The sequence below is a fragment of the Indicator indicator genome, chromosome 16 (genome assembly GCF_027791375.1).
Source record: "Indicator indicator isolate 239-I01 chromosome 16, UM_Iind_1.1, whole genome shotgun sequence".
Classification (NCBI taxonomy): Eukaryota; Metazoa; Chordata; class Aves; order Piciformes; family Indicatoridae; genus Indicator; species Indicator indicator.
In genome coordinates, this window is record NC_072025.1 from 11,708,804 (window position 1) to 11,728,215 (window position 19,412).

The 19,412-nt window shown below is 39.7% G+C and overlaps 1 protein-coding gene across 1 annotated transcript in view; it reads right to left on the minus strand.

Annotated features, from left to right (window-relative positions):
• Window positions 1–19,412, minus strand: part of FBN1 (fibrillin 1) — a 151,489-nt gene that overhangs the window by 123,333 nt on the left and 8,744 nt on the right. Inside the window, exons 2-5 of the mRNA XM_054387954.1 lie at window positions 13,460–13,542; window positions 12,491–12,589; window positions 5,467–5,562; window positions 3,788–3,883 (exon numbers count right to left, since the gene is read on the minus strand). Coding sequence (XP_054243929.1) covers window positions 3,788–3,883; window positions 5,467–5,562; window positions 12,491–12,589; window positions 13,460–13,542 — 374 coding nt within the window. The remainder of the gene's footprint in view (window positions 1–3,787; window positions 3,884–5,466; window positions 5,563–12,490; window positions 12,590–13,459; window positions 13,543–19,412) is intronic.

The window sequence follows — 19,412 nt, forward strand, 5'->3', positions numbered from 1 at the left end:
TATACAACAGCTTAGGTGCTAGTGATTCTTGTCTACCACTTTTAACCATGCTACCAATCCAGCTCTGACAAAACCCTATCTCACCACTAATACAGTACACACTCCCAAAACATGAGGAACTCCACCGATAATAATGAATCTTCAAATTCCTTTTGCTTATGTTTGTAGTGTTTCACACCATCATTAACACTTCTAAGACACACAAAAAGTAATTTGTGTACCCAAACCCTCCAAAGCCATCTGCTACTCTCTCAAATAGTGACTGAATAAATACACGAAAACACTCATGCCAGAAATTTGAAGGGAGTTTGCTGCACTGTGAAAGCAGCAGGTCTTTCACCAGATAAAGCCTTTCCACTGTGCATGTATTTGAGGCTATTGACCTACACAGAAGTCTTGTAGATCTTCATTAACAATCATATGGTCAGCATATGCTGAGATAACAACGATCAGGCTCATTTATACTATAAATGTGGGCCAAAAGTACAGAAAAACTACTTAAAACAATACACAGAACTATGCATCTTGCCTCTGGATCTTGCCCCCTCCCTGGAGGTGTTCAAGGCCAGGTTGGACATGGCCCTGAGCAACCTGATATAGTAGATGGTCACCCTGCCATGGAGGGGGGGTTGGAAGTAGATTATCTTCAAGGTCCCTTCCAACTGAAGCCATTCTATAGATGTATGAAACTTGCTCTAACTTTTCTGCACCCACATGCAACATTTTAATTGTTTGCCATATCAGGTTACTGGAATAACCCTCATGACTTTGGTTGCCTCAACACTGCTTTATTCTAGACAGTTCTAAGCTATTACATATGCAGTAAAGACTGCAATATTCTTTGGTCTGTGACATACGTGCCACAAACACAGGGACTGTTACTGTTAGCTGATGCTTATAGAAAAAAGCATGGCGTGATATGAAGCAGTAAATGACTGTTAGCTTGGGGCATGGCATAACCTAGAGTCAAACCACAGCCAACCAGATGGAGAATGTGCATGCCACAAAACTGTATCACTTCACATCTTGTTTATAGCCAGAAGTGGTGTTTTGAAAAGAAGCTGCTTCTTCTGCTTTTCCAGGAAATGGGATAGTTTAAGAGACTATTTCCCTTGAGTAATTTCCTTTCTTTTACCCTCTCCATGCATAGAGACACTTTGGTTTGGTTTTGGTTTTGTTTTGTTATCCTCCTACTCCCCTCATTTTTTTTTAATATCTAATAAAGACACAGTTTTACTCAAAGACAGTTTTAATCTACAAGGCATGCATCTTGTCAATTTACTGGATAATATCCATCTATATACACATCAGAAGACACTAGGGAGTGTCACAAATCCACATCACTTGCCAAAGCTAGATTCAAAATGTAGACCTCTTACTTAGCTGACAGATGCGTGAAATCATATGCAGCCAGACAACTCCCTAAAGACCACACAGGTGCATGTGCTGAACAAAGCAAGTTATTCTGACTAAGACCAACATGAGCTTATACTCCAAAGTTATCTTCTGAGAGTTTTCCTGATGGCATAATGTGATTCTAGGACCAAAACCCCCACACCCTTTTTAGAGGACGGGAACATATTAGCTCAGCTAGGTAGAGAGGCTGCAGGAAATCTCTATGAAAGAAACCAAAGTTCAGAGATTTTCTAGGAAGATATGACTATCATTTGGCCTCAATACTGCAGTGAGCATTAGCCAGAAATACTTCAGCTCATTAATGTCTATTTTCTCTTTTATTGATAACTATAGAAACAAACGTGTTCCAAGTAAAACATGCCTATGGAGGAGGTATGTAAGTTACAGATTTCCACCTCAGTTGTGCTCAGTAACATGCATGGATTTTATAACAGCATGATTTGGCTCAAATGGCTGTATGTCACCAATTCCTCACTCCACTCAACACCATGCAAGAGCCCTGAGGGACAGGACTGAAGCTGTTAGCAAGCTTTGGCCTTGAAACCTGTCCTAATGAGTGGAGTCAAACTGGGCCCAGATCAGACAACATAAAACCAGCACTGAACAATCTTCTGAATTTGCGCATTACACCTCCCCACCAAACTCACCCACGGAGAACAAGCAGTCATTGCTTGAAATTCAAAGCCTTTGCAGTAATGTTCAGTACATTTTTTACCTCTAAACCCGTTATTCTCTTCCAGCTTAGGATTTTTAACATAATTTTCCATTCCTCTTACTACTCTCCACCAGTGAGATCCCAAGATTCAGAACAGAGCTACTTTTCAATCTTCAGAAAAACTTCATCAGTTTGAACTACTTTTACACCTAGTGAACAACTGGCAAGACTTCACACAATGCCAACAGCAACTTTATCTGCTATAGGGAGTGCAGGAAATACCAGCTTCATCCTACTGCCTGCTCTAGGACAGAATGAAAATCTTTGGTCCCCTAAGATTTGTTGTTTTGCATTACCCACCTAGGTTGCCCTTGTTAAAAAAAAAACCACCAACCAAACAAAAAAACCCACAACAAAACAAGCCACCACACAAATAAAATCCCAACCTTTAATCCAAATGCAGCAGAGATAGCAGTGATGATCTGACGTGCTTACTGACAACTTCAAGTGCTAAGCACATCCCCTACATACAAGCCCCAAATCAGGTTCTAAACATCTGTTGTGTCCCAGGTTTGTGGATATGTGACACAACCTATTGTATGAGTAGTGTGTATAATTTCCAAGTATACAGATCACTTGATAGCTCTAACAAATGAAAATGTTTTATTATTAATGCTACAAATGTCAACAGTTTACACCTAAACATTATTAATTTTACCTCTCACAAATGAACCATTAAATTGGTTTAATAATTCAGAAAAAAAATCCCAATGCCCGATAAAACAGTTGACATAGGTGCATTTTCATAGGGAAACAGTTTGGATTATCACTATGGATACACAAATAAAAAGCTAAAATTGGTAACAATAAATCTGTACCAAAATGGATAGAAGAATAAAATAAAATACAACATGCCAAAGACAGGGGCAAGATGCTGTTTATCATTGGTAAGCAAATGTATCAGAGATACAAAAACCTGAAGTTTGTATAAAAGCACTTATTAATATCTTTTATTTGCTGCCTCTTTCACTGGAGTTTTTCCCAGGAAAAAAAAAAAAAAGTGAAACAAAACAAACAAACAAACAAGACCTTAATCAGCTGCATATGTGTTTAATCCTGGTCTCTATCCTTATGAAGCACACATATTGATAAAAAATGCTACTTAATTTTCTGTCTGACTAACAAAATTGAATCAATTCAGATATAGATTAGAATAAGCAATGGCTCAACAATCCTAGTGTTAAAGTAAATAAATGGGGATTTTTGCCTTGGGGGAAAAAAAAAAAAAAATCAACATTTAGTAAACCTACCACAAACTGAAGAACTAATCATTAAAAGCACACCAATCAACACTTGTGATCCAGAAAAATCATAAAAGAAAAATAAGATGGAATGTTTTAATTTAATACTGAAGTTTTGCTTCTCAATAAAAACAGAATTTAGGATAGTTGTTACCATTTAATTTGTGTTATTCCAGAACTAGTATCTCCACGATTTTCTTAGACTGGAGTTTTCCTTTCAGTAAAGCTTCCTCATGTTGCATTCCACAAGAACGTTAATTCTATTTGACCTTATTTATAGATGACAATAAAACACTGCTATTTAAATATGCAGTTTCATAGAGTATGTATTCCATAGACTATTTAAGTATTTTTCAGTTCCTATTAAGTAAGCTAGAACACCAGTTTTTTCCCCCCACTGTTTTTGGGCACATACCTCTTTCACACTGGGGTCCAGTAAAGCCGTATGTGCACGCACATCGGTTTGGAGCCACGCACCTCCCTCCATTTAGACATCCGTTTTCACAGACAGCTGTATCAGAGGGAAGAAGGAAGTAATCTTTATTGAGCTATTTCTAGAAAGACATGAAGCTGTGTATTTGGCCAACTAAGATAACCTGGTAAAAGTGGTAAACACAACAGGACAGGATACTTTATTTTCCAGAATCTACTTACGATCTTTTCCTATCTCCTGCCCTCATTAGTATCATGAACTCATCCTATCAAGGGAGCATAACAGAAACACAGTAACAATCACAGGTTTTCTGACCTCTCAGAGCTTTTCACCTCATGATGGCTAGACATTTTGTAATTCAAAATAACATCTCTTTCAAATTTTCAACAAAGAAATGCTGAAATAGTAGTGATTGTAGATAGAAGGTGCAGGGGAAAAAAAAAAATCTCTAAGTGCTCAAGATTTTTCCCTGTTCAGATGTACATCTGAAAATTAATTTTCTTCCCCTACCATGACAGAAATACAAAGCAGTATTAAAAGGCTGTTTGTTGATGTTAAATAATTCAGCCTATCAACAAGGATAGTACAATGTAATCAAGATCTATTTTGACAAAGCTAATCCAAGATACTCTTCCCCTGTATGATGGGGTCACTAGATACAGAACCCAGTTTTCCTCATAGCGAATTCCAAAAGCATTTGCTCTCACAATTAATCAGAAAATGTAACATGCACATGAAAAAGAGTTTTTTTAATACAATTTGATGCCCGTTGAGTAATGTTATTCTTTGTTCCATTTCACATTCACTTCAGTAGAAAGGAGGTTTCCATTTATCCTCTTTTATCCACTTGATATTTCACAAAGAAGGCAGAAATATGATTCTTAATCCTTTCACTATGTGATCCTCTTCCAGATTATTAGGGTAAATTCCTGGTCGCACTGAAGTTCATGTAAAGTGTGCCATTGATTTTGACAGAGCACAAAAGGTTTTCATTAAAGAAGCTAAATACATTTTCTCTGTCAGACCAATAGCTCACTAGATAGCAATATGACAGCCCTGTTTAAAAGCAGCGTCCACATCCTTATTTCTTCACAGCATTCCAGCCAAGAGCAAGAGACCATCAGAGGCAGCTTGGGAGAGATTTCAAGCAGGAGATCCAGGAATGCTGTTGGCTCAGGATTGATTGAGGAAGTCAAAAATACATCAAATCAACTCTAATAAAACATCAAAATGAGCGAAGTTCCTCGAGCATACTAGCTAAGTATGAAGCAAAGCCCTGAAATAAAAATAAGGCTTTGTATCAAAAAGCTTCATGTTGCCTACAAGATGAAAACTCGATGTCATGTAAATTCTATACGTATGGTCTATTGCTCTAGTGAGTGGAAAGCCCTGGAGGTCAGTAAGAATTATGGCAGTGTGAGAACTACAGGATCAGATTATATCCAATTATTATGAATTCACATGATGTTTATTTTAAGTCCTGATCAGAAAGAATTCACTCAGCATTCATTACAAAGTCATGTGCTTTCCTGTAAAATTCCATTGTACCTGATCAAAACCAAGCTCAGTAACAGCTGAAATTTAGTGCTAAAGGGTGCCCAATCCACACATTCCAGAATTACTTAACTGTACAGTATCTACACTAATAGAAGTGTACTTACGTTGTCCACAGTGTGTTCCTGTATATCCCTTCTGGCAGAGGCAATGGTCATCGCTGCAGCTACCTCCATTCATGCACCGGATGTTACAGTGTTGTACTTTAAATGGGAAAAAAAATTCCTCAGTTAAATCAAACCACTCAGAAACAATCAACTGTCTGCTAAGGGCTTTTCTTTTTTCTAGGGATTGATTCTATGAACTAGAAACTAGTATTAGAAACCAGAGGCACATATTTTAGAACAGGTACTTGAAACAGTATTTCAGAAAACAATACTGACTTACAGTTTCTAAAGAATATACAAGAATTTTCTATCACCCTTATTCACTGAAGTCAAAGATATTTCATACGAACATAATCCCACAGAATTTGTCTCCTAGTTTGCAGTGATGAGAAAAGGCCATCAACAAGGAAAAAGTTCTAAATGTCTGAAAGGCAATGCCAAGAAGAAAGGGTCTTATCATCTGGGCAGTGGGGGAGGGAAGTATTAAAGGGAAGCATATAAGGAAGCTTCTGAAGACAGTCTGTTTCTGCCAAAACAGGCAATACAAGAAACTGATTTGGCCAGGTAGGGCTTCTTGCATGAAAAGAAAGCAACAGAGCAATTTCTTTCTGTATGCCATCTGTGGGTTCACTCCATCTCACAGTAAAGCTGCTGCTGGCTGCTGTGCTGAGTCTGCAGAGCTCACAGACAGCATTTCCCCAGAGTCAACAACTTTCCCTTGCCAGGAGCAATGGCAAGGGAGCAGCAGCATGCTCTCCTCAGCTGCAGCCCCACTATGTGTAATTATTAATAGGCAGCTTAAGTCCCATGCTAGTAAAGCACAAAAGCTTGTGCTGCATTTTTCTAGTAATAAGGGCAAATATATTTTCTAACTAGACATTAGGAACAACTTAAATCATGTCAGGCTCTACATCAAGTATCGAGAAGCAGGCAGGGCTCCAACAAAGTGAAGTCCTCATTATAGGTCTTGCTGTCCAACACAACTGTGAACCTGGCTGGCACTCCAGCAAGCAGTGGGAAAATGGTTTCCCTCTTAACACCAACCACATGAAAGGCTCCTCCCCAGACAGGATTACAGTCAGATCAGCATTTCAGTAAATTGTGATGGAGCACTGGGTACCTACAGCACGCTGTCTGAAACGCTCAGGATGGAGAAATACAAACTGCATGTCCCGCCAGAGCCAGCTGCTAGCAGGTGCTATGCCAACCATTGGTTTTATCCTATTGCACAAAGCCTTTAAGCATCATTCAGCTTTTCACAGTTCAGAAATATGCAAAAGGAATTTTATTTTTGTTTCCAAGCAGAAAGAATAATGTTATCTGTATTGCCTTCTGTATCAACACACAGAACAGTTAAACATGCAATTGGATAAAAAAATTTAAAATTCTGGTACATTTACTTCCTAAACTATAATAGCAAAAACCGTATCTTATATTTCTTATGTGTCAAATAGGAGAAATACATCTTTACTCTACTTTTGATGTACTTAAGTACTTGAGGTAACAAAAATGTACTGCTATTCCTCAACAAAAAGTAACATTGTTTGCAAATACAGAGTGGATGTCTGGTGAAGATATTTGGACAATGTCCTAAGTAGGTCAGAAAAAGGTGTATAGTTACTTTTAAATGCATAGTTCAACTTAGCTGCATACAATCTTAAGAAAACAGAGGGGATTACAAAAAGCATAGGAAATGATATCATCTGTCAAGCAGGGAAGGAACTTAAAAACCACAAACTGATTTCTATTAGAGAAAGCTATGCCAAAAGCTAATTTCCATTCCCACATGAAGACCAAAACCATTTAAATAGTTTGAACTACATTTGAGATAAAAAGGTTAACAGTAGCTTATATGATGTTTTTCATATTATTTGTTAAAGTAAAAATAAAGCGTATTTCCCCATTTTGGGATAGGAGTGATTTTACACATAACACACACACAAAGTTTCCATAATTTGTCTTACTGCTTCTTAAGGGAACCCTTCCAAGGTAAAATATTTCTTCCTTCTTTTTAAACTAAAATCATTACAGGATACTGTTGGGACACCCAGTCATCTTCACTAAAATTAGCTATTCAAATCAGTGAGCTTTCTCCTTTACAACCATGCAAGAAATCAGTGACATATAGTCAGTAAACTATTTATTTTGTGCCATCTTCTGAGGGAATGTTGAAAATAGTATTACCACAATCATACAGACTATTCTGAAATATTACCCTTCCAGAAGTTTATACAAATACACACAAAGGCTGTCTGGAGCGCAGATGATGATTTTAAGATTGCATGTTTGAAAAGCAGCCTATTAATGCTGGTCCAGACTCTCTTTCTCAGCTATATCAACAATTCCATTAATGTCAGCAGAGATATTCCAGTAAATGAAATAACCTGTTCCAAGGTACTGCATCGACAGAGACTCAAGGAAAAAGCACAGGAATTACCACAAGACTGGTAAAACAACGTATATAGCCTTGCTTGAACTTGATATGCATAAAAAATGTTAACAACATTCATAAATTATTGCTTTTAATCAATTACTGTTCTCTTTCAGGTCGAACTTGTAAGCAGTCTACACTGGAAACTTCTGAAACTTATGAAAACCAGAACAGGAATAAATAAATTTAAAGCTTCATGACACCAAGAGCACTACCACACCACAACTACTCAGGAGGTCACCAAGCAAATGAAAGGAAGCACACACACCATCTACTCTACCACCCCAAACTAAAAGATGTGAGTTGTGAGAGTTTGGGATCAGGTAGGAGAACAGGCAGAGTCCAGGCCAAGGGTGCACTGCAGGGCCAGGCACCAGGGTGAGGGCATGTTGCAGGGCTGGCCAGCAGGCACCAGGATGAGGCCACATTGCAGGGCCAGCCGGCAGGCACCGAGCCGAGGGTGTGCTGCATGGCTGCCCAGCAGGCACGAGGGTGAGGGCACAATGTGACCCCGACCAGCAGGCACAGGGGTGAGGACATGCTGTGGGGCTGGCCAGCAGGCACTGGGGTGAGGGCGTGCTGTGGGGCTGGCCAGCAGGCACCAGTATGAAAGGCTGCCTCTTGCCTCTCCGTGCCACTGCTGAGGAAACACTCGCAACCCCGGCCCTGCATGACGCAGGGATTTGCCTGCCAGGAGCTGTAAACAAGGAATGACAGCCTCATCTCATCCCAGATGCTCAGCGTGCTTTCTCTGTCGAGTGACTGACTCACAGGAGACGGCAGCTGGCCTGGGATGGGCCGTGGGCCTGCAGCCCTGCATGGGGTGCTGAGAAAACCCGCAGCAACCTTGAAAACTCTGGAAATATTAAAAACTCAAGACTTTTTACCATTTCTGACAGCAGAAGAATACAAGGGAAGGGGCTGAGATCCAGGTTTTGCTGCCACTGAACAGACATCTCCCACAGCACCCCCAAGGAGTGGGATGCTGGAGCACAAAGCCCTGTGGCCAGACTCCAAGGAGACCTCAATCCCTGGCTAGTCTCTCTGAAACTGCCAGCAGGCAGTGCAGCAGGCTCCATTCTGCACTGACCAGTGTAACCAGCCTGCCAGGGAGCACAGATACTTGCTCCCACCAGCTGCCAACCCCAGCACCCACCACAGCTCTTACCGCTTCTGCTACGGCTATAATCCTTCTGAGACCTTTCATCAGCAAATGCTGCCCCTCTTTTTGCGCACCCAAGCTATTCTGACTAAAACAGGTTGGAAGCAAAACCTGTACCTGAGCTGAGACACACTTGAGCTGAAGGACAGACTCTTCTCCTCATCCACTCTCCCACTCCCACAGGGCAAAGCAGCAATTCCAACACCATGGAAGGACACGGTAGGATATGTCTGCATCACAAACAGTGGCATGACCACAGCAGAGACAAGGGCAAAGTAGTCATGGCCCAGATGATTTGGGAGGGAGCAGCCACTGCAGTGCTGGCAAAGCACAGGGTGTTGGACATCTCCCCACACATGCACCTGCAACTTAAGAGCCACCTACACATGAGAGCCAGTGAGGGGAATGCCTCCACACATGGCAATCTTATCTCCAACCCTGCTGTAAGCATACCCAAAAATTCACTTCTCAGTCAGCAAGCTCACTGACGTCACGAAAATCCCTGCTGAGAAAACCACCGGGTGATCTTTTCAACTACAATCAGATTCCTAAAGCTGACTCATAAACTGAAAACTGACTCATAAACAGACCTGCATAAGACTCAAACTTGAAGGCTTTGTTTTGCTTTTCATTCCACATGCTTTCCAAACTGCATTATTTATTGATTGTGACGTACAACCAGTCTGTAAGAGCCACTGTAAATCTGGTTTCTCTCTATGGTAGTAGATGCCGTAAAACCTCTGTCCACTACTGGTTCCTTAAGTACTAAAGACACACATAGCTCAAAATATCCAAAAGACAACTCAGAAACATCTCATGTATCAGAAGCCACACATTTAATCCTGAGAAATCATGGCATTTTCACTCATATTAGTTATTTGTATTCTGAATATGACAAACTTGTAACTTATGATTATTATTTTACTAATAAGAGTGTTTAATTATTTGTTAAAATATACAATTAAAATAAGATTTCATGAATGCATATTCTGACAAAATATTAACTGCCACCAATGGGACAGTAATCTTTTGTTATCAAATAGCATTTTTTGTCTTTATGTGTTGTTTCCTAATAGCAGACCTAAGTCATTGTGGTATACTAGGTAAATCTGTATTCATAGATTTTGTCTACAGTGCCAACAGTGCAAATGACTTACAGAAAGTGCATGTTCTCTAAGTCCTAACAAGGTGCTAGGTCATAAGCATTACAGGAGAGTGTACAAAAGCAGTGAAGTCTTTCCTCTCTACAACTCAAGACATTTTTGCTTTTAGAATTGGTTTGGTTTGGTTTAATAAATAAAATTGATGTGACCACACACAAAAAATGTATCACAATCATTGCATTGCATTGATTATAAACTGTACCATTTTAAGCCAACTGCTAAGACTATCTTACTATCTGCAAAGTGTTAATATTTAAACTGTATGCAGAAAAAAAAAAAAACAACAAAACCAAAAATGTGGGCAAAGTTATGTAGCAATGGAAGGAAAATAATGTCAGCACTGATTAAAGGTTATGATTAGCAGAATATTCCTACCTAGAGGAAACAACTGTCAAAAAACATAATCACTATACCATATTTCTTTAGCAGCTGGTGCATTAAAAAACTGTAGTAAAGTCTTCTGCACACATTTATCTAGGTGATCCTGCTCTAGCAGGGGGGGTTGGACTAGATCTTCAGAGGTCCCTTCCAACTCCTACCATTCTGTGAATCTGTGATCTGTGTAACTCCAGCAAAGGCTAAACTTATGGAGATCAGTGGTAGAATGTTTCAGAAAAAGGATCACAAGAACTGTAACTTTAGTCATATTCTGGTTTTAATTTTAAGTGTTGACTCATAAAATACTTCAGTGTGGCCTGAGAAAAAGAATGAGGTAATACTAAGGCCCACTTGTTCCTAACTTTTACAAAGGTGCCAAAACATGTAACAGATGTAAAGTTATATCTCCCCTTCTGTATGCTGAGCAGGACTTGGGAGAAGGTCATACTTTCCTTTACTGTCTTACAGGATTCAGGCATATGCACCCAGTTAAACAGTAGCTGCAAACCAAGGCAGGAACGCAACAATACACATTTCTGCAGCATTTTGCATCCCTCCTCCTTCCACTACTCTCTGGGAACTCTAAAGCTCCATACCCTTCTCATGCTGGCCTCTCCCTAATAGACATCACAGGAGCCTGAGAAAGGGGTTGAACTACAAAGAACAATATTTACCATTTTAGTACATGCCATTCCATTACATTCCACAGTTGTTATGGTTTTTCCACTGTTATTGCACAAAAACGATGCTAAAGCCACAAGCTGAAGTGGTCAGTTATGTGGGAAAACTCTTATCAAACTAGGAAAGCAAAAAATAGCAAGGTAAAATACAGGGGCAAAGCAGACCACACACTGAGTCTGAAAAGATACTCAGAATTAAAAGGATGACCATTTTACATATTACAGACCTCAGCTAAATGCATCCCCCACTGACTTCTGTTAATACGTTGTTCACATAGTTACAGGCATTTTTGTGGGAACCTTTTTCCCCAAAAATTCTTCCAGAAACCTCACATTTTATATAAAAATCAAAATAATCTGCATTTCAAGAGACAAGCACCATAGTAAGATGAGAGTACAGTGCACTTGACAGCTAGCATCTCAGATATGCACTGAGATACTATCCCAAGCAAAATCCTACTTCCTAGCTGTGAGGAGTCATTAAGCTATCTGTTTCACTGAATTGATATAATTTTACTTACTTTTTTTCTGGATCTAACTTTTAATTTGATTTTTATTTTCCTTTTTTTTTTTTTTAAAAAAAAGCTGTTCCACTTAAATCCTTGCCCAGTTTTGTTCCTCTAGCACCTAAGGAATTATCACCTGAACAGAGTCAGCAATATTAGATTTATAAGATAGGTATTGAGCCTGGCAAGAAATTCTGTAACACTTGTAGGCCCGTATATATATATATATATAAAATATATATATGTAAAATATAGAATAGTGTTTGTCTTAGTAACCCCAAAAAATGGAATTGTAATTACAAAGGAAGTCACATTCAGCCAATTCTGAAGTCACTTCCCTCTCATTACAGCTTTTGTGCTATACATGTGTGCATGTCTAGCACTGAATTGAGATAAGGCATTTTCCAGAACATAAGGAAGACTGGAATTAGTGTTACAAACTGGAAAATAAATATAGCTTTCAAAAAAAAAAAACCAAAAAATATTTGGTTTTGATTAAGTAAAGAAAAGTATCCCCAATAGCTTGTCTCCGAATCATTCTGCAGTTTCATAACAGGAGGCTGCCCTGCCTTTCCTATGGTAAAACTACATGTGGTGACTCAGATGTTATTTATCCTAAATACTGACTACTCAACTATCTTACATACGTTGGTATCTTCACAGACTCAAAAGCACAGTATCAAAGACACAGAAGAAATACTTACTTGATTTTGAACCACAGGAGGGGGCTATCTGACCATTTGGGCATGTGCACATGTTTGGTCTAGAGCAAAATCCATCCCCACAGGAATGTCTGCAGATTGCTATAAAGAAAACATAAATGCCCTTAAAATATGCTTCAAAAACCCCAGACACATGAAAAACACCTGACAGAAAATATGCATTCAACACCATAAAACAAGTACCTACAAACTTATTAAACTGCATAAAACAGATTCCAAAACAGTTCCTTCTCTCAGCTAAAGCCTACACTGAGACAATCTGGGAACATGCCACAGGCCACACTAGATATATGGAGATTTCCTTGGAGAAGCAAAGCTCTGGTCCATTTCACTAGATGACTCTTGGAGGAAGGATGGCACTGAGGCTCCCTTTATTTCTCCACCAGACACATACAAGTGTAATAATTCCCATCCGGCAGCACATTGCCTCAGCAACTCCAAGACAGGGTCATACCAGCATTAGACAAAGTGCCCTTAACAACTATTTCTGGTGCATTGTACCATTACGCATGAATATGCACACTGCACTATGTTGTATGCATGTATATATTTATATCCCTACATATATATATTTCAGGGATATGGTCCAAACAAGCAAAGAAAATGTACTTGCTGGCCCGATGCTGTTGCCTCCTTCCATTTACTTAAATGGATTACCATATTCCACAGCTCCTGAGAGTCTACACATCCCTTGGATCCCTTTACCACAGACTTCAACAAAACATGTGGATGAGATTAATCCTTTGTTAAATACTGGTATCACATCGCTGTATTATTGACCACAAAACTTTGCATATTAACTTAATATATTTAAAATGGTAAAGAGATCATGTGGAGCTGCTACTGAAACCATACAGAAACACATTTCACTTCTGGTATACAATTTAAAATACCCTGAGATAGAGGGACAGAGATAAACCTCAGTCATAACACATAAGGGGATTAACTTACGGACTATGCATTGGTTTCCACCAGGCAGAGTTTTCCATCCAGGACAACAGTAAGCATTGTAACGTGCTCCACATACATTTGGTCTGGAAAAACAAACAAACAAATTATTATTTTTACTCAGAAATATGTTTTAAAAGTAGAGCCATAAAACCAAATAAATGACTACAATGTACATTTCAATAATTAGTTCTAGAGCAGAACCACATGCCTTCCGTTACTGGGTTGCTCAGGCAGTGTACACTCTTACAAATTGAAGACTGCATTATAAACACAACATCAAATCAGTAACAACCAAACAGGAACAGAATGAGCAAATCTTGTTTCCTATCACTCCGTATCTGCTGCACACAGCAAAGCTGCACACAGGGTTTTGAGTAAAACTCTCCTTTAAACACAAAAAGAGGGATCACATCCATCATCGTTACAGACCACAGAGTACATCTAGCATATCCATCATCATTAGAGAACACAGAGTACATCTAGCACTCTTTGAATGATGCCTTCTAAGCTTCAAGGTGCTTTCTCTTGACTCTAAAGCTCTATTACTGTTCCCTGTTTTATCCACACAGGTATTTTGACCATGTATGTGTGTATGAGTATGCCAACCATGATATTAGCCAAGAGAGCCAAAATATGTAAATGCTTCATTAGCAAAAATGGCTTACTATCAAAAAAAAATCAAGGACATGAGTGCATGTAGAGAGACAGCATCCTGTGAAATGAATATGAAGGGCCTACTGCCATTCTTAAATTATGGATGCATAGGAATTTTTGTTTCCAACATATTTCTCTCATTCGTATTTTACCCTTTCAAATAAATATCACTAGAGTTTAGTGACAGAAAGCTGAGAGGACATGGTGCTATTCCTATTATATTTTATGGGCAGAAACAGAAAAGCTGAAACAGTTCTATGTCCCTCATAGATGATTTTTTTTTAATCCATCTTGTCCTATTTAATGCATCTATCCATGCAAGTAAGGCTAGTCCTATTTAATTCACCTATCCATGAATGCAACGATAGTAATAATAACTTCAAACACTGGAAATGAGTTTCCTTTTGTTGCATGCTTAATAATTTTCACAGTAAACATTTACAGTCTTTATTAATATTGTGAGCAATTACTAGAGTAATGCAACTAAAGATAGCTATAAACTAATACTTCCTCAAAACTGCTTTGTTAAAATAGTATATCCAGATCAGAGACAGATTTAAAGTGTTCATTGTTTTAGGAAAAGGTTTCCACTATTATTTCGTCCTTGGTCTTGCAGAAAGCTCTTCATCTCTAGTATTGCAATGTTTAAGTAAACAACAGCTACCTCATATGGTGAGAGCAACTTAAGACAAAGAATCTCAATATATACAAACACTTATTTATGCACATTTTCCAACTAACAGGACTTTTGTACTGTATTTATTTAGGGATCTGCATTGCTAATACAATGTCAAGTGTTCTTATTACACCAACTTCGGTGACACCCAGGCTTTTCAGTAGGTGCTTGGTGACAAAACTACTTAAGTCAAAGCAAACACTTCCATTACCTTCCATAGGTTCTGGATAATTATGAAGTGGTAACTAATGTGAACAAGAGGAACACAACTGGACCTGTTGCAGGGCCTTTTCCCTGTCCTGCAACTGGTGTTACAGACTCAAAGTCTTTTTCATATAATTCCAATGTATTCAGTTTTAGTCATGTCAGCTACTTCCCACAGGGCTCTAGCCATGTAACTTTCCTAGAGTTCCCTGTTCATCGATGCCAAATGTTGCTCTACTGTCATCTGCCAAGTAAGACTGGCAAGCAGACAAGTGAGGTTGCTTTTCACCTTCTCCAGTCACAAGAAATAATGGAACTTAAAAAGACAGACAGAATGGGTTTGTTGCTACCTGTTATAACGTACAGGCATAAATCACCCATTTCCCATCCAGGTTGGTAAGAATCTACAAATGGCTGTAATGTTTAGGTACTCTGTCAAACTTCAGTCTCAGTGAGTACAAGGCTTTGGGGACCATATGCCCAAGTTAAGAGCCAGAAGTGGATTTCTGTGCCATGGGGAAACCTGATTTTAAAAATCTGTTTCCAAAATGGGGCTATGAAAAACCTAGGTGTGCCAGTAACCATAAAGTCAGAGGCCCTGGGAGTCTTGAAGCTGTCCACAGGGTAGACTAAGCCATATGCCAAAGAAGCTCCAACTCACATGCAGCGTGCTTAGCTTAAAAAAAATAATTTAAAAGTCATCAAACTGTACTTCCATGGAACACTTCAAGCCTGACAAGTGCATTTTCCAGTGGAACACTTTTTCGTCAGAAAGCTGTCTAGCTCATAAAAGAAACCTACATTAAAGCCTAACCACTGCTTCCTTAAGAGGGAGTGTTCTTTATTTGTGCCTACTTGCAAAATGTCTTTAAAAACAATTAATTTTGAGAGTTAAATTAATTTACATTTATGAGGTGATCAGACACTACAGCAATAAATCACCATAAATAAAGTATTCATGGGAGTAAGAATTTACCTCACGTAAAATAATGGAAACCATCAACCAAACTGTAAAGGTTCTATTGTGGTACTTAATTTGAACAGTTACCTACTGTAGTGTTTAATAGAGTGTATTTTCCTGCTGATATTATAGGCTACAAATACTAAAGCAGCATTTTATATTCTTATAAAACTGTTTTCCTGAAAAGTACTACAGAGTTCAGTTATAAAAATCTGACTTGTAATGGTAAAATAAGCAAAACACTTCTATACAGCCCAAGCCGCTTGTGATGTCACAGCACTTTCACTCCAAAGCCCAGAGGAGGGAGAGAGCATCTCACGAACAAAGCCATTCCCACTGCAATTTTAAATAGGCAAGTCCTCACTCTGTTTTAGAGTCAGTTATAGAATCATAGAATAGTTTGGGTAGGAGGGAACCTCCAAAGTCCAAGCCCCCTGCAGTGAGCAAGAACATCCTCTGCTAGATCAGGTTGCTCAGAGCCTTGTTGACCCTGACCTTGAATACCTCCAGGAATGGTGCTTCAACCACCTCCCTGGGCAGCCTGTTTCAGTGTTCCACCACCCTCATGGCAAAGAACTTGTCCCTAACTCCCTAACATCCAATCTAAACCTACTCTTCTCAGTTATGAACTTACAAAGTATAGAAGGATTTCTGTAATGGTATGGTGCTGAGAGACAGTAGGACTGATACACAGAGTTTCATCAAAGATGTCCAAAATAAATAAGAAATTAGGTCTTTGATTAACGATATGCAAGTACAAATTCAGTATCAAAATTAGTTGAATAATTATCAAAAGACATTAGTCATCAACCAGAAAAGTCTTAAAGCAACAGAGAAATAGTTCACCTGGAAATTCTGATAATTAGTGTTTACTAATATTGATGACAACATTCTGATAAGTAATTAAAAGTAATAGGTCTGGCTGACAGCATCTGCATGCCTCAAACTAGAGGATGCCTTTCAGGAACAACCACAAAGAACCTCCACCCCCATTATAGAGTGAAGGTTTGTCTGTCCTTCCCACCTGTGTGGGGATGGAGCCTAGGCAGAACTGCAGCATCAGCTCCTTCAGATGGATACATGTGGTTCTGCCCTGGGATCAGTGCTGCGCAACTCCAGGCTGTGGCTGCAGCACAGCCTCTGCCTGTCATGCAATTCTCTGTTCTCCATGAGGAAACACTGACATCATCTCACAGAAAGCACCACCTGGGCCTACCTCTCCCTTGCTACATCTCAGCAGGATGACTGGCTGCCTGGCTCTCCTGAACTGCAGGCAATTAGCCAGCAACCGAGGGTGGATTCATGGAGCAGACACACCAATATAGAATCACGGGAAGAGAATCATGCTAAGATTGGAAGTGCCCTCTTACCAGCCACATCGGGTAGCAGCTGGAGGAGCAAAGATGTTTGAAAGCCCTGTGTGAAGCTAGCTGCAGGGCACCTCCAGCATTGCGGCCATCCTCTCCAGGGCCCTGGCAGTGACCCAGTCACAGCCCTGTGCTGCAGCCTGCCCAGGGGTGTGCTAATTCTCTACATCCCTGTTCTGCCCTGCCTGTGACCCCTCAAGGAAATTACAGCCCTCTCTTGAAGAAAGTGTTGCCCATCTGCAGCTCCCATGGGAGGAAGAGTTTCTGGCACTGCTGTGAGCAACGCTTCAGGCAGAAATGTTGTCAGCAGCACTGCCATGCACTGGCCAGTGCTGGCGTAACCCAGGCTGAATCAAACCCAAAGTGTGGCTCTCAAAGAAATTAGAGAGACCAGACAGAGTGGGCAGAAAGCAGCTGAGAGAGTAAGAGAGACAGCTGAGCATCAGTTAGAACTGAGCTGAGATGCAGGGATACCAAGAAGGGTTTCTAATCACTCCCTCAACTCACTTTTCCTCTCCTTAGGAAAATACACAGGGATTCTCCCTTGCAAGAAAACATTTAATGAAGGACTTCTGTTAACTATTTGGCTGCAGTGGTTAGCATATGTTGAACACAAGGTAGTGACTCAACTTTCTGGCAGAAGAGATACAATTTAAATCATCAGTAGCAGCCAATGGTTATTTTTAGAAAAGTCTTTTCCCATTTTCCTTCTTAGGCAGGTAAAACTGGTACCTGCTAAAACTGTACCCAGCATCATTTGCCAATCATTTCCACATAGAGCTGGAGCGGTACTTTCATATCTGCGCTGGTAACTAAAAGGAATTACAAACTGCACCTGAAAAAAGTTAGGCTGGTCTTAAAAATGTGGCTAAGTTTGATTATAACCAACACACTAAGAAATGGTAGCTAAGGATCCAAAATGTAAAGAGGAATAGCTTTTGCTAGTTGCTTTCCAGAGACACATATTCACATCTAAACTTCTTTTCTGTAGAACAGCTTTAGGTACTTTTCTTAACTTCTCAGCATCTCAGTGTAAATGCTAAAAGCATGGAGAGGCCCAGCTGTGCTGACTCTATTGGAGCTTTACTCAGCTTTCCCACTGAATCAAGATTTTCCATCCTTAGAGATACTCTGAATCTAAGTGGATACAGCCATGAGGAATCTGACTTAAGTTCACTCTGTTCAGAGCAGAGGTTGGACCTCAGACTTCCAATGTCCTTCCCCATCTCAAGGACAGAAACTAGGTACTTGGTGCATAAAGGTCAATACCAAGAGCTCTTCCTTTTGCTGTGCTACTAACCCACCTCCTCCTCCATGGAGCAGAAGAACCAGTAAGGAAAAGCCCAGCTCCCAGCAGAACACAGCAGCTACCAGCTACAGCAGAGAACAGGCAGCCTTCCCAAGCCACCTGCAACACACTACTTTGTGTACAAGAGTCCAGTGAAGAAGCTTCATTGTTCTTCGACCTTACCACTTCCAGTGAGCACATCCAGAAACTGCAAGACTTGACTATGGGGATGGGAGCAAAAGTGACAGGCATGAATCTGCATTTAACCCACATAAACCTCATTTGCAGGTACCCCAAATACTTTAAACAGGGATTGCTTCTCTGTTGTCCAATAGAGGATGTTTTTACTCACTCTGCCCTTTTTCATCATTCAGTGAAGATTATTAAAAGGACTCCTGAAGCTATTTATTTCAATTGTATAAAAGGAAAAACTAGGAAAAAATGCAAAACTTGGAGCAAACACAAAATTTAGCTTCTATTATTCTATAAAGCAGAATGTTGAATTTTTAGGCAAAAACAAACGAACACCTTACAGAGCAAGGACCACATCTGATGTACTGTGCAATAAGTGAACCTGGATGTTTGTGCCATGCAGAGAGCCTAATATGATAACTATTTCTCACTCTAACAGTAAGGATACCGCTGTCGCAGAATCCTGGCTCAGCTCAACTGAAAAAAATAACATGCTGAGCAGCTCTACGGTATCTTTGGCTCCAGCCTGTGTGCAAGTCAAGAGTTCAAAATGTCATGGAAGTTTCCTGCAGCAATACTGAACATTTCTCTAACCCTAACTTCCATCACAC